The 15,453-nt window shown below is 40.7% G+C and overlaps 1 protein-coding gene across 4 annotated transcripts; it reads right to left on the bottom strand.

Annotated features, from left to right (window-relative positions):
• Positions 1-199: 199 nt before the first annotated feature.
• LOC129182664 (sodium channel and clathrin linker 1-like) lies at positions 200-15,427 on the bottom strand. Of its 4 annotated transcripts, none has more exons than XR_008570679.1 (22): positions 15,364-15,427; positions 15,004-15,051; positions 14,755-14,822; positions 14,523-14,575; positions 14,341-14,413; positions 12,154-12,209; positions 10,407-10,542; positions 8,387-8,509; positions 8,035-8,100; positions 7,577-7,647; positions 7,344-7,434; positions 5,870-5,961; positions 5,552-5,729; positions 5,319-5,417; positions 3,963-4,034; positions 3,778-3,852; positions 3,523-3,665; positions 3,223-3,415; positions 2,316-2,512; positions 2,058-2,136; positions 677-853; positions 200-584 (listed from the first exon to the last, which is right to left on the bottom strand). XR_008570679.1 is itself a non-coding variant. In XM_054779064.1 (22 exons), exons 2-22 carry the CDS (start codon positions 15,035-15,037, stop codon positions 525-527), a joined length of 2,055 nt encoding a protein of 684 aa, XP_054635039.1. In that variant the 5' UTR covers positions 15,038-15,051; positions 15,218-15,289; the 3' UTR covers positions 202-524. The 4 variants fall into 4 exon arrangements, 3 of the variants coding, with proteins under 3 accessions (XP_054635039.1, XP_054635040.1, XP_054635038.1); XM_054779064.1 differs by lacking the exon at positions 15,364-15,427 and adding an exon at positions 15,218-15,289 and having other exon boundaries at positions 202-584; positions 758-853; XM_054779063.1 differs by having other exon boundaries at positions 203-584; positions 758-853.
• Between the last annotated feature and the right edge of the window lie 26 nt (positions 15,428-15,453).

The following is a 15,453-nucleotide window of genomic DNA, read 5'->3' on the forward strand; positions in this document are numbered from 1 at the left end:
ACATGTATAAGTTACACGGATGTTTTTAAAATTATGATTTATGACATCATGAATGTGTGGATTCTGCACAAATTTAATGAGGACATTATTAGAAAATAAAAACATTGAAAAAAAACCCCAACTATTTGATATATCAAAAAGTTTAGACTGGAAGTTGCATGCACAAACAAAAATGGACCAAAAAAGCAACGACCAGAAGCAGGGACACGTATCAAAAATAACTTTTATTTTCCTTTTTAATGTTATTATTACAACATTGGCATTGTATAAAAAGACTGTATTCGAATTTGCCAGTGTAAGAAATATATATATATATATAAATAATTAAAATACCTAGTGTGGAAAGTACATTTAAATTATTCTACTACTTTCATCTAACATTGGAACTTGCGCATTAGAAAGTAATCAACACAACTTGACACAAAAAAATGCGCAAGAATGCAACCTGTTGCCATTAAATTAGATGAGAGCAGCCCGACTAATCAAAAAAAAAGTCACATTTGATGCAAAAGATAAATCATACATTAATCAGTTTTTGGGTCACTAGCGGCTGCTTTTCTTTGCTTCGATGCCATGACTGTCATCTGCGGAAATAAAAAGAAAAGTGATAAAATCACGTTACGATTTGCACATTTACACACTGGTTCGCAAATGAAACCCAAACAAGAACACACACTTTAGGCTCGAGTTCATTCATTAGCAGCTGAGTATTGAAGACATCTCGAGGGTCAGTCTACATGAGGTCAGCATATCGTACCTGTCGTGAAGCCACAGATGCACGTTGCTCAACATGGCTAAGTTGTCTTTGGAGGCGATGGGCCTTCTCTTGGTACTCTGCTAACAGTCTCTCATACTGCACACACACACACACACACACACACACACACACACACACACACACACACACACACACACACACACACACACACACACACACAATATACATTTCATCTACGTACGTCTGTGAATATTCTCATTCATCCAGGTTGGTGCACCCTCATCGCACATCGACTGTTCAGATTGTCTGAGAAGACGTTTCGTTTCCTCGAGTTCACACTCTAAAACAGATCAATGGTCCTCAAAAGGCGGCCCGCGGGCCAAGTTCGCCCCACCAAAGACTTTCATTTGGCCCCCAAACATCACGCAAATAGCGTAAACAGCGAGGCGTACGTGTCACAATGAAGCAGCTGCAGCTGCAATGGCAGTAGTAGTTGGCGAGTATTGGAGTATTCTAGTATTTCAGCTAAGAGTCTGAGTCATAGGCTACAGCTGTCCTACCTAGTATTTGAGCTATGAGTCTGAGTCTCAGACTAGAGCTGTCTTATCTTGTCTTTGCACAGAGTGAGTGTTTGACTAGGGCTGTTTTATCTCGTCTCTGAGCCAAGAGTCTTGAGTCTCAGATTAGAAAGGTCTTATCTAGTCTGTGATTTTAGTCTCAGACTAGAGCTTTCCTACCTGGTATTTGAGCTATGAGTCCAAGTCTCAGACTAGAGCTGTCCCATCTAGTATTAGAACTAAGAGTGAGTCTCAAACTAGAACTGTCCTACCTAGTTTTTGAGCCAAGTGTCTGAGTCTCAGATTTAGAACTGTCTAGTCTGTGATCTTGGAGTCTAAGTCTCAGAGTAGAGCTGTTCTATCTGGTATTTGAACTAAAAGTCTGAGTCTCAGACTAGAGCTGTCCTATCTAGTGTTTGAGTTTATCCAAAGTCAGCTGGGATAGGCTCCATCTTACTCACGTGATCCTAATGAGGTCAGTTGCTATAGAAATCGAATGGATAGATTCTAAAATGTGTACTTAAAATATGGTAAATACATTCTTAAGTTATTATCTACCTGACAGTTCAAACTGAGCATGTTCATCTGTGTATATTAGACGTATGTGATCATACAATATGCACATTCTAAGACATCAAGTCTTGAATGGAAAAATCACTTTCGACCCATTGATGCCTCATAAAGCTGAGGTTTACAGTGAAAAATGTACGACAAATAAATGCCAGTCAGTGTGATGCCGTTGACTGCAAAGGGAGGTGTCGTTTGCGTGTTGCAACACACACCTCAGCAACTGCGTCCAGCTTATTTCCCAGCTGCAGCTCTAACTCGTGGGAACGTTGTTTGTGCTGACTCAGTTCTGCCCTGAAAGAAAAGACAAAGTGTCAATACGCCTCACATAACTCAACGCAGCACATCTCCCTGAAGTTCATCTGTGACTGAGGACAACATCAAGTTGAGTGACGTCCTTCATGCACGTGTCGACACTACAGATCCTTCTAATATTTCTGTTTTAGTTCACTCATCACTTCATTGGTTCTTACTTCAGATCTTTGATTTTATTTTCAAAGGCCTGGGCCATGTTCTTTGCCTCGTCTTTCCAGCGCCGAATACTTTTCTGCTGCGCTGTGAGAAGGCGCATCAGGTCAGCGTTGGAGTTGCGACTGCTCTCCTCCAGGTCGCTCAACTGTGCTTTCAGTGTCTTCTCCTTTAGGCTGCACTCTTGCTCCATTTGCGATACCTGGATAAAGGCAGATTATTTGGTAGGCTAGATACATGGTCACCTTGGCAACCCTGCAAATTTGCGGATTTTTGGTCAAAAATATATATTTTTTGGACAATGTACAGCATACATGTACAACTGTTAGAAAGTCCATCAATGTACGTTTATGTTGTTACACTTCGCTATAATGTTTTTTGTTTGTGGAAGCTTGTGCTAACGTGGCCAATCAAAAACCTGCAGTGAGGTGAACACAAGTTAATAGATGATGGCAAGTTGTTGGTAGAATTACAACAGGCCAGCAGTGTGGCTTATGGATGTGGACGCGGCTTCTCTAGCACTGGCCTAATGACGAGGCTAAAGGCTACACCGTGACTCCGATTCCATCTGTTGATCCACAATCTTACATTATCATTCATTAGTTCCATACCCGCCTGTCTAATAATGGGCTCTAATAATGTTCAAAACCATATTCTTATTATGTCAACTATATTGGGTGATACGAGCGTAAAGTTGAGTATGGGGTGATATTCCATGTCTCTAATAATGTTCAAAACCATATTCACTCTTATTATGTCTACCATATTGGGTAATATGAGTGTAAAGTTGAGTATATGGGTGTTATTTCATGTCTAGAGGGCTCTATAATGTTAAGAACATATTTAGTAGATTATCCCTAAAAAATAAGGATTACTGTATTACCCACTTTTCGCCTTTTCCCTTCACTTTACCTGTTGTTTGGCCTTCTTGTGAACGAGCACGGAAGCCTTGCGTAGCTCATCCACCTCCCTGCGGATCTGCAAGTTCTCCTGTTGCAACTGGAGTCGCTCGTCGCTGATTCTGACACAGTCCTCCCGGGCTGCAGCCAAACAACCCTGCAGCCGCTGCACTCCCTCCTGGCTGCGGGACAACTCCTCATTGTAACTGGAGATAGAAATATGTGGAGATGCCGGCAATGAATTGGACAAGTCACTTATCAGTTGCAAAGCACTGAGAGATGTTATCAAGAGAAGTGAACTTATAGCACCTACTCAATTTCCATCTTCTTTAGTTTGCTTTGGGTACTTTGTAAAGTGATGCTCATTTCCTCCTTCATCCTCTCTGCGTTGAGACACCTCTGGTGAAGGGCATCCATTTTCCCAAGCTCTGGTTCTGCCTGGCCCTCCTTCAGCGCCTACAGGAAGCACATGAAAAACAACAAACAATCTCATGAGAGCATTCACAGAGGCCGCCGGCATAATGAAACTATGAGCTGCGAGGCTGGCTTCCTTTTTCTGCAAAGATACCTTGGATAGTTCCTCCTCTAGAGATTTTCTCTCTCGCTTAGACCTCTCAATCAGAGACTCCTTTTCTGCACACTCCTGCAGACAGGCAAGGAGAATTCAGCCAGGGTAGTGCTACTAACCGGATAAGCATTAACATGCAAATGCTATTCAGTGATTTTCTGTGCATATGGTGGTGTACCCCTTACCAGCTGCAACAACGACAGCTCCTCAGCCATTCGACGGAGTTCAGTGTTGCACTGCTTGCGTACACTATCCACCTGTTTAACATCAAGTTACGTGGCTCCGTTATAGCATTTACCACCAGAATCCAAGGGCAGACAGTAAATCTTGAAACAATATCCTAGTTGAGGACTTGATCATACTGATAAGTTTCACCCGTAATTTTGAAAAAGTACGTCAAATGTGTTTTTGTCCAAATTTTATGGTTGCCTTTCCATATGATATGACCCAAGGGTCAGCTGGCACCTGGAAGCTCCCCACGACCACATTCAGGTTTTCAGTTATGTGAGAACAATTGAAAGAAATGCATTCTGAAATACGAAATATGAGTTGTGGATACCAGCATTTTGTTAATGTTCTGGTAAAAAAAAGCATATTTGCTTTGTTTGGCTTGAAATAAGCTATGAAAATAAATGTTGCAAAAATGAGTAGCTCTTGGCCACTTTCATTTTGTAAAAGTAGCTCTCACAAGAAAAAATGTTGGTGACCCCTGATAGTCAACTCCCCCCCACACACTTTTTAATGTTTGCTACAGCATTTTGCTTTTCAGCTGTTTGCGAATACTCTGTGGTTGCAGATGGAACTTTTCAATAGCTAGTAAAGATGTTTTTGTGCATAGGCTTTTTATAAACACAATGTATTAGTTGAGAAACACCTCACATTAGCCCATGTATTATCACTTTCGGTCCAATGCAGCCACTCGTTTTTATTTTAAAATGCTCAACTATAGTATCAAATTCTAGGCTAATTACCAAAATGCACTAAATGTATATATTTTCATTTGACAGGTAGAGGGGAAGGGTAAGGTTGGGAGGCGTTACGTTAGATGCACCGTGTGCAAGTTAGCCAGGGCTCCAGCACCAGCAAAGCAAAGAGCGCCACAAATTTGTGGCAACACCTAACAGTAAATCACACAGAGACATGTCCTCATGTTGACAGTGTTACTAATTAAACTTCCTTGTTTTCATTTAGCAGTATTCTGCTTCTTTGTGTGAATCATATTTTGGGTATTATAAGAATTTATGTTCATGTAGAGTATATATCCTGTGTATATTGATGCTTTTGTTTCATATTTGGGCCGATACATCGGTTATGGCCGTTTTTAAGACCCCAATATCAGTATTGGCATCAGCTCAAAAAATCTCATATCGGTCCGGCTCTACTTTGCAGGATTAGAAGGGTTTATCAATTGAATGGCATGATGAAGAAAAACAACTATAGAGCACGTTTGCTACCATGCAGGAAGAGTATGTTACATAAACACCTGCAGAAAGAATCTCACAGCAGTTTTTGCATCAGGAACCAACGAAAACATGCCCTACCTCTTTTCTGGTGCGCACAGCAGCATCCTGGATTAGGTGTTGGATTACTTTCTTCGTGTGCTCAAGCTCCTCGATCATTTGCTTCTCTCTCAACAGTGCCTGAAGAAAAAGAACAATCATCATGGACGTGACACCATTTAAACATGTTGACAAATGCACCTTGTTCACAGCAAATCCATGCAAAACCAAGCTTTTTGGTGGCTATAAAAAAAGAAAAAGATAAAGATAATAACCTCATTCTTCTGCAGTACCGCCTCCTCAGCCACCTGAACGCTCTCTCTGACTTTATCAAAAGCCTCGTATTTCTCCTGTTCCAAGGTAGCGCATCGGGCCTTCAGGGCCCCTGCTGTTTTCTCCAACACAATTTGCTCTCCTCGAACGTCTACTGCCTCCTGAGACGTTGTTCTGAGCCTGAGAGGGTGGAAAAATAAACCCATGCTGAACTGCACCAATGACCTCACTTAAGAATGCATACACGTTGTAAATTCTCAAAGACAAAACGAGACCTATGAGCTAATTCAGGCAGACTTGCAGTTCCTTCATTAACGTACTTTGCTTCTTGCTGGCTGAGGGTTGACTGAAGCTGTTGGATTCGTCTCTCTGCTGCTTCCTCTCGGCTCCGAGCCTCAGCCACATCTTCCTCCTAGGTACATGTGTAAATCGTTCAAAAATGGACTTCAGAAAAAGTAAGCTAAGCGGCTGATGAACATGTCTCTCTCACGGAGTGGAGCAGAGTGTGAACACGCTCCTGTCTGCAGTGAGAAACAACAAGCAAAATTTATACTAAAACCAAAGTTAACATATCGGTGGAATTTAAAAATGCTCATGAAAATGTGAAATGCAGAAGCTGCCTCATAACAGAAAACAAAAAAAAGCATCATTTCCTCATACCACTTCATCTAAATCAGGGGTGTCTGAACTCAATCCACCATGGACCACAGGCTGAAAAAAGAAAGGATGCAAGGGCCACTTTCATATTTGTATGCCCAGACTTTTCTCAAGAAAAAAAACAAACAAACAAAAAAACTATATCTCCACTTTGTGATATACGTGAAAAAGCATTTTATTAGTATGAACTTTGATCTTTGCTCTTTTTTCATGCCCAGGCTATGCACCAAGGAGGGCAGGGGCCTAGTGCATGCAGTCTGGCTAAAAGAAGACAGAAGACACCTGGAAGCCTGGTGGATTGGCTTGGCTTTTTCCCCCTCTTTTCAATACTCTAGTCACACTCAAGGTGGAATGTGCCAGAATGTCCCCCTGAAAATTCCTGGTTTATTCCTGCATATATACGGATACAAACATGTACCGATAAGAGCCTAAAAATGAAAAAAAAAAAAAAGTTTTCCCATAATGCACTGTGTCTGAGCAACACATTCAATGGTGCCTGCGGCACTGCAATGACGTCAGCCTCCATCTGGGCTTTGTGCTCCTTTGGTTCTCTCTGGTGGACAGAGGCAGCTTTGCAGCGCCATCCATTTCTGTGCCGCTTGTCCTCCAATTAAATGCTTTACTCAGAAGAAATGCATTATGGGAAAGCTTTTAAGCTTGTATTGGTACATGTTTGCATATTTATTAAGTATACCTTTTGAGTGTTAAGTCGCTGTGTGATGAGTTTAGTGTTCTTTGAAGATGACACCGAGAGTCAGACTGTTATATTGAGCAAAAACCTCCTGCAATTTCCAATGGGTCGACAAGCTTGTGTGGTTTTTTTTCATTGCTCATGATTGGCTCATTTGTGCCACAATATGCCATTTTATGATGTGGACATGTGTAGCTTATAGTCTAGTTGCGGCTTGTATATGTACAAATCTGTTTTTCCTCTAAATTTAGCAGGTGCGGCTTAGACACTAGACTTTACGGTAATAAATCAATCAGAAATATATAGTGCACTGGGTGGTAAAGGTGTACTCAGGTGTAAGACTAATTATACATAAAGCGAATTCCAGTAACATGAAGAAGACATCAAAACAGCAATTGTTACTCACTAGCAAGTGAAGCACAACAGTCCAGCATGCCTCTGTTTACCTGTCTCTTTATCTGGTGCTGAACAAGTTGCAGCTGTTTGGCCAACTCTTCCACTTTGCCTGTGGCTGTTCTCAGATCGGCTTTGCTCAATCTGCCACACAACACGTAAAGAACATTTACATCACAGTAGATGTTCTCAATCGGCCGACGGCGCGCACACAATGGATGGAAAACACTTTTAGAGAAACATCTTCAGTGACAATTACTGTAAAGTCATCATGTTATTTGGTTACCTGAGCTGGCCGTGCAGCCCCTCCATCTCTGTACTCTGCTCCGTCACAGTCTTTACAAGCTGCTCGTTGGTCTGTGTGTGGCAAGACACACAAGATTTCCATTTGTGTGGCATGATTCCAAATTGACTCTCTTGACTGTTGAATGACTGCAAAGACTTTCCAATCCCTTGACAATAATGCCACATCGTGGACTGTTCTCACATACTGTAGTAGATTGCAAAAGTTAAAGCCCTAGCCTCCCGTCATTAAAAATGTATCACATGAAGATCGAGTTACCTTGTACTCTCACACTTTGCTGTTTATGACAGGAGTGCAGTTTCTATATTGTTTGTTTATTCATAGAAATTATGTTTGAATAATAATGGAACATGCATTTAAAACTTAGAAGAACTGAAGGTGTATGGTATATGTATCCAAAAGATACTTTTGATTTATCATTTTGTGGGACCATGACATACCATCTGTAGTTCCTGATTGGCCACTTGGAGTTTGTGTGAGTGCTGGTGGCTCTGCACGATCTGATCCTGTGGAGGGAGAAATTGTTTGTCATTGCCATATAGTAGTAGGGGTCTCAAACTCGCAACCTTAAAGGAAGAGGCTCCTTAATCGGGCATGCAATAGCCAACACTGAACTCAGAGTGACTTTGTCACACGGTGAGATAAACAGGAGGTCACTCGATAGAACACTTACTACAATCAAGGTGCCCACACAAAAATGACAGACAACAAATGACAGTAAACAACAACAAAGTTACATACGCAACATTTCAATACTTGACATGGCTTTGCATGCCATTGTATGAGCGCTACCTTGAGCTGCTGTTCCTTGGCGCCAGCACTCTGTCCATCAGCGAGGGTCTTCTGATAGAACTCCTGGAGGTGATCAAGCTCCAGTGCTGCTGTCTGCCACAACTCCATGGCCTGTATTCGCTCCTATTCAAAGACATATGAGTCAGTTTTAAAGTCAAGATCAAACTTTACTGGTACTTCACAGGATGTGGGAGATAAAGTATGTCCTTGAGCTTGATGTGTTGGAAGAAAGAAACAAATGTGAGGATAGAAGCAACTTTAGTTAAAATAAGATGGTCCTATCCTGCTCACTCAGGGGCTTTTAAAATGATATTGGATCCCAATGGGGTACTATTGTAACTGTTGTCACACAATACTCAAAGAACACCAAGCTGTGTACAGGGTAATTCTGCATTCTTCTCCTCTTGGCTGACACGAAACATGAACTGAACCTTACCAAATGTATATTTGTACAGTGGAACTTCGGTTTTTGAGGGAAATATTACCAACACAGTCTCTGTGAAGAACGGACATTGCTTTTTTTAAGAGTTCGGACACTAGAAACAGGTGTTGGTTTATTTGTTCAAAGAACGCACACGGGACAATGAACAACTCTGTTTCTGTCTCATTTCTTGCCTTCTTTTTGGGTGGTTCTCTTATTACAGCGGAAAAGTAACTCACCATTGGGCCAAAGAAAGTTACACGTGGCAGAACTTTGATAAAAAAGGTGAGAACCATTATTGAATTCAAGAAATATGCCAAGTAGAAAGGTAACGTCTGTTCCTATATGTAATTGATTGACTGAAATGTAAAGGTTCCTAGTGAACACAGATTGGCGAAAACAAATGCAGAAAAACATGGAACAATGGTGAACCTTCCCAGGAGTGGCGGCCAATCAAAATGACCCCAACAGCGCAGCGGCGACTCAAAAACATCCAAAGAGCTGCAGGCCTTGCTTGCCTCAGTTAAGGTCAGTGTTCATGACTCCACTGAAAGAAAGACACTGGGCAAAAACGGCCTACATGGCAGAGTTCCAAGACCAAAACCACTGCTGAACAAAAAACACATTAAGGCTCATCTCAATTTTGCCTGAAAAAAATCACGACGATCCCCGAGACCTTTGGGAAAATACTCTGTGGTCTGAACTTTTTGGAAGGTGTGTGTCCCATTAAATCTGGCATAAAAGTAACACCACATTTCAGAAAAAGAACATCATACCAACAGTAAAATATGGTGGTGGTAGTGTGATGGTCTGGGGCTGTTTTGCTGCTTCAGGACCTGGAAGACTTGCTGTGATAAATGGAAGCATGATTTCTGCCGAAGGAGAATGTCCGGCCATCTGTTGGTGACCTCAAGCTGAAACCAACTTGGGTTCTGCAGCAGGACACTGATCCAAAACACATCAGCAAGTCCACCTCTGAGAGGCTGAAGCAAAACAAAATGAAGACTTTGGAGTGGCCTAGTCAAAGTCCTGACCTGAATCCTATTGAGATGCTGTGGCATGACCTTAAAAAGGTGCTTCATGCTGGAAAACCCTCCAATGTGGCTGAATGACAACAATTCTGCAGAGATGAGTGGGACAAAATTCCTCCCCAGCGCTGTAAGAGACTCATTGCAAGTTATCTCAAATGCTTGATTGCAGTTGTTGCTGCTAAGGGGGGCCCAACCAGTTATTGGTTTAAGGGGCAATCACTTTTTCACACAGGGACATGTAGCTTTGGATTTTTTTCCTACCTTAATAATAAAAAGTTTCATTTAAAACCTGCATTTTGTGTTCAGTTGTGTTGTCATTGACTAATATTTAAATTTGTTTGATCTGAAACTATAATTATTCTCACTATTCTAATGTTTTTGTGCGTCCGGAACAGACTGATTGGATTTACATTATTTTCTGTGGCAAAATAGCTTCATTTTTTTTGTCAGACATTATGGAACGTATTAATGATGAAAACAAAGGCTCCACTGTATTAGGAAAAATGCATGAAAAAAAAAATGTTTCTGCTGCAAGTTAAATCACAGATGTAAAAAAAATCATGAAGACCTGCTCAGACAGTTTGACTTGTTCTTGGAGGTTTTTAATGACCGCTTCATCCTCTACTGTGCCAAACTTCACTCCGGAGGTCTTGGAGGGTGACTGAAGCTGCTTCTCCACGGATTCCCTCAGTTCTGCATGTAGCCTGCCGGGGACATAGGAATGTTCATTCATCAAATCAAATCAAACTTGATTCATAAAGCACTTTTCATTCATCTAAAATGCAACCCAAAGTGCTTTTACAAAGTTAAAAACAATGCTCTGATAACCCTCTCCCCCATACCGTCATACCCCAACCACACACACTGATGCACATTACCCATAGAATAATAATATAAATATATAAAATATTAAAATATGGCTGAGAGCAGAGGAGCCTGGCAAGGAAACACTATCACAGGAGTCATCACAGCACAGCCACCAGGACACTGACACTGAGCCCCCCACCCCCGACCCCGGCAGCTGTGGACGACATAACCCTGATGCAGAGGGCTCCCTCTGAGGAACACTGGGAGATAAAACTAATACAACTCATAAAGATAAAAGTAATAAAACACACAGAAAGACTAAACATCATGATTACAAATGGAGAATACAAATAAGAATAAAAATGGCATAAAGACTGAAAATAAAAATAGGATCAAGATAAAAGATAAGCCTGATACCATTAGTATAAACAGAATAAAATAAATAACATTAATAACAGGAAAAAACATAAATAGCTCTAATAAAAATGTGTCATCACCTCGCTCTACATTCAAATCAAACACAATGTTATGAAAGAACTTAATTTTGCTGTAACGTAAATGGAATACAGTGGATCCCTCACGGCCCTGCAATTTGGCAGCTTTTTGGTGCTTTTTTTTTTTCTTCAACAAAAAAACACATCTCATCCAATCTAAGTGTTGATAATTATGGATGGTAAATGTGATTTGTTATTTGTAATTATATTTGCATCATTTTCTGCATGTAAAACAATAATTATTGTCTATAAAATGTGTTATGTGTTAGCAATTTGGGGTTTCTGGAACAGATTTAGTGGATTTACATTATTTTCTATGGGAAAATTTGCTTTGGTTAGAGTCCGTTTTAATTTGAGTTGGACCTTCTGGAACGGACTAATAACGCTAACCAAGGCACCACTGTAACTACAACTGTCACTTCTATTGCAAATGTCGATCCAAAGCTGGCAGCTGCCAACTGGAATCATTGCTTCAGTTTCACTTGCATGTGTTGCTCTACGTTTGCTTGCTTGTGCTTCCTTGCACTTTTTGGAGGACAAAGCACATAAGGGACACACAAACACACGAGATAGCTACAGATGAAGACAGGACAGTTTCATTCTCCTCAGATGAAGTTGAACATTCAGCTTTGGGGCCACTAGGTAGTCTCCTAGTTAGCTTATAGCAGTGGTTCTCACTTGCTTTCTGTCATGCCCCCCACTGGGGAATAGGAATGGTTTCGTGCCCCCTCCAATTTGAAATACTATTGAGGAACTGATAATATCTTTTTAGTTATCTGTACTGTACAGACTGAAACCAGCAAATTACAACAAAAAGCAGAGCAGTGAAGCATACAAGCTTATTCAAGAGTCAAATGGCATGCCGAGTATGACAAATTCATACTTGTTGGCAGGTCTGCACTAATACTGAGAGTCCTCTCTGCCCCTCACGCCCCCCTTGACAGTTCACCATGTCCCCTCCAGCCTATAGCAAAAAAAGGCCCCGCATAAAAGACATCAACAGACCCCAGATACCTTTCATTCTCTTGGATAACGCTCTCCATCTTGGCTTTGACATCTGTCATGGACACCTGTAGATAGCAGAGAAGAGGGAGGTACTTGCATTTTATTCAATTCAATTAGAAAGAGGGGTGAAAATTGCAATTCATCCTTCAGTAACATTACCATTTAATCGTAACAATACACATTTACCTAAAATGTCATCTTAATTTTTCCCTCTGCCAAGCACAGTGCAAAGCACAAGCACAAAAATTCCCTTTTTTTTTTTCTCCCCCGGAACGCAAAATGCCTTTGATCTAAAGAGTTTTAGCTGCTTCCACAGTTCTCAACTAATTCAGACCGCTCCTACATCAAAGCATTTAACTAATTAAGGAATTAAGGACATTCATGCCAATTTTCCACATACCAAGAATTCCCACTTTTGACATTCCCATTTTTCGAAATTCAAAATGCCTTTGATCTAAAAAGTTCTAAGTACTTCCACGTTTCTCAACCGATTCACACCGTTCCAAAGTCAAAACTCTCAACTCATTCGGGACTTTTAGTCGTCCCGCTACATTGTGCTATCATGCTAGCATGCTAACGTTAGCATGTTAGCATTTCAAGCATGCTAACATTAGCACAGTCACATTTTTAGCCAATTTCATAGCTAGACACTTATATACACTTTCCACTAGCGCTGCTAGCATGCTAACATTAGCAATCTAAATATGTAGCTAAAATAAATGTAGGACTAATATTTATGATGTAAATGGCAATATGGGGGAACTAAGCCGCTGCGCTCTGCGCTCTCCAAGTACTTTTCTAGTAACATTTTTTTTTTATTTCTACAAAAATAATTACAATAAAATGCCATCTCATGCAACATTAAATGTCAAGCATCTGCAATCATTCATTCACTTGTATTACTTTTTTTTTTTTTAGTAAGGAACAGATGCTGAAAGGCAACATTATTTTTTGCTTTTTCATTTGCTCACTCAAAAAACAAAAATAAGACATGAGCCATATAACATCCGGCATTTTGTAAATTGTAATGCATACATACAGTAATCCCTCGCCGCTTTGCGCCTCAAATTTCACGGCTTCACTATAATTGTTTTTTCAAAAATATATTGATATATATATGATGCTGTTTCGTGGTTCAAACCACAAAAAATATGCATATTTAAGAAAATTTTATGTATCCTTTGCATAAATTATACCCTTGTCACACTAGAGGTAGAATGAGCCAAAATGTGTGGTTTATTCCTGGATATTTGAAGTGCATTCTAAAAATTCTGACGGCATTCTCAGGACACTCCAAATATTATGGCCCATTCTCGAATGTTTTCAGCATGCTAAAATCTTTCAAGTTGGATTCGAAGTGGGAAACATATCGAATGGCATTCGAAAGGTATTCTTACTGCACCCTGACTGCATTCTAAATATTCTTATGGTATTCCAACAGCATTCCAAACACTCGGATTGCATTTGGGAAAAAAAAAACAAACTGAAAAAAACATTAGTATGAAGTGTCACTTTATTCGCATCACTTTCCACGCCAAGGAAAAAAGGAGCCAAGGCAAGGAGCCAAGGCAACTCCACTAGCGGCTACCGGCACAGACAGTCCAGAGGTGCTGAAATCCGAGAAGACCGCTGAAACATCACTCACCACTGACGCAACGCCAATTCACACCACGTCATGCCATCAAGGAAAAAAAGGTGCCAAGCTTACGAATTTTAAATCCTTTCCCAAATGTCGCGCGGATTTTGATACTTTTTCATTCCGGCTGGTTCTGCTTTTTTCGTGTTTAGTGTGACTGGGACTTTAAGCAGCGAGTTTAATTAATGTCTTATACTGTATGTCTTATTTTCTCTTATTATGTCTACTATATTGGGTAGTAGGAGTGTAAAGGTGACTATAGGGGTGTTATTTCATGTCTAGAGGGCTCTAATAACATTAAAAATATACTTAGGTCATACACAGGTTTTCGATGCGCTATGAAAATATTCCATTTATAAACAAGGAATCCTACCAATTAACCGCAATAAATGAGGGATGACTGTATATACAGGATACATTTCTATCCTTTGACAATGCAAAGAAAACAATGCAATTGCAACCACTTAAAATAAGTAGTAATTTTAGTCTTTTTTTTTTTTTTGCTAAATCAGAATTTGCGTGCCTCATTTTAGTAAGCAGCATCTTCTCCCGTTTCTCACCTGGTACTTACGCAGCTGCTCCGACATGTCATCAATGTGCCGGTCATACTGAGCTATCAGTGGAGCCATGATACTGCAAGACACAAACATCATCTGAAAAAACGATCATGTTAATTTCAGGACACAGCATGCAAATGTGTGATCCTAAGCAATTCAAAACAGGACGAAATGACTTGTCAGACCTCTTATCTGAGAGCCAGGGAGCAGCAAACTCAGTCTCATTTCCCCCGTCAACCTGACAGACACGGGGCAAGCACATTTCACCAGAGGATGATCAGCATGTACTTATTATAAACTATTTCCTTCTGTACTAAACCAAAATGCAGACTGGACTCCAGCAGACTTGCCTAACGCAGGACAGAAACTGTTACCGTTAACAAATATCAAACAGGGGTAGGGACCATTTCTTTGTACCTGGGATGGTTTGACGTGCGCATGATCCCCACGCTGATACTGGCTGAGAGCCGAATTTAGCCTGCAGACTGAGATAACAAGCATTCACTTTCGTGCATGACTTTTCTTTGTCACTAGATGTTTTCAACGTGCACGTCTCAATGATGTGACTGAAGTGGCTCCACGCTTAAACTCTGTGTGTATGAGCTGAAGTTTCATCCGGTGATGTACAAGTATTTCACTCTCAGTGCTGTGTTGTAACATACATACCTTGATCACGCAGAAACTCCACGTCTGTTTCCATGTTGCAGGCGCACCCTGGACGGAAACAATTTGTTATCCAAAAACCTGCAACTGACCCATGACGTTAGCATTAATATAACATCACAACCACAAACTAATACAAGTGTGCCCTTAGTTTCCGTCACGGGATTAATAAAGCCACTTCCTCTAGCTAGAGACTACGATCATGCTAGCAGGCTACCTGGCGCTTCAAACAGTCCATATAGGCAAGTGAATTAATACCAGCTTTTAAAATAATATAATTCCTCAGTTGAAGATGCATTTATATAGTACATTGTGCGCTTGGCGCTGGTTTTCAATAAACTATTAAAAGACAGAGGTAGTTACGTTAATCGTGATGCACCGCCCGTTTGGATGAAAACAAACAGCAGCCAATGGCAGCACAGCCGTGCATCGCTTTATTGTTCCGGGGTGTAC

Source organism: Dunckerocampus dactyliophorus, chromosome 6, assembly GCF_027744805.1.
Source record: "Dunckerocampus dactyliophorus isolate RoL2022-P2 chromosome 6, RoL_Ddac_1.1, whole genome shotgun sequence".
In the NCBI taxonomy this organism is placed as follows: Eukaryota; Metazoa; Chordata; class Actinopteri; order Syngnathiformes; family Syngnathidae; genus Dunckerocampus; species Dunckerocampus dactyliophorus.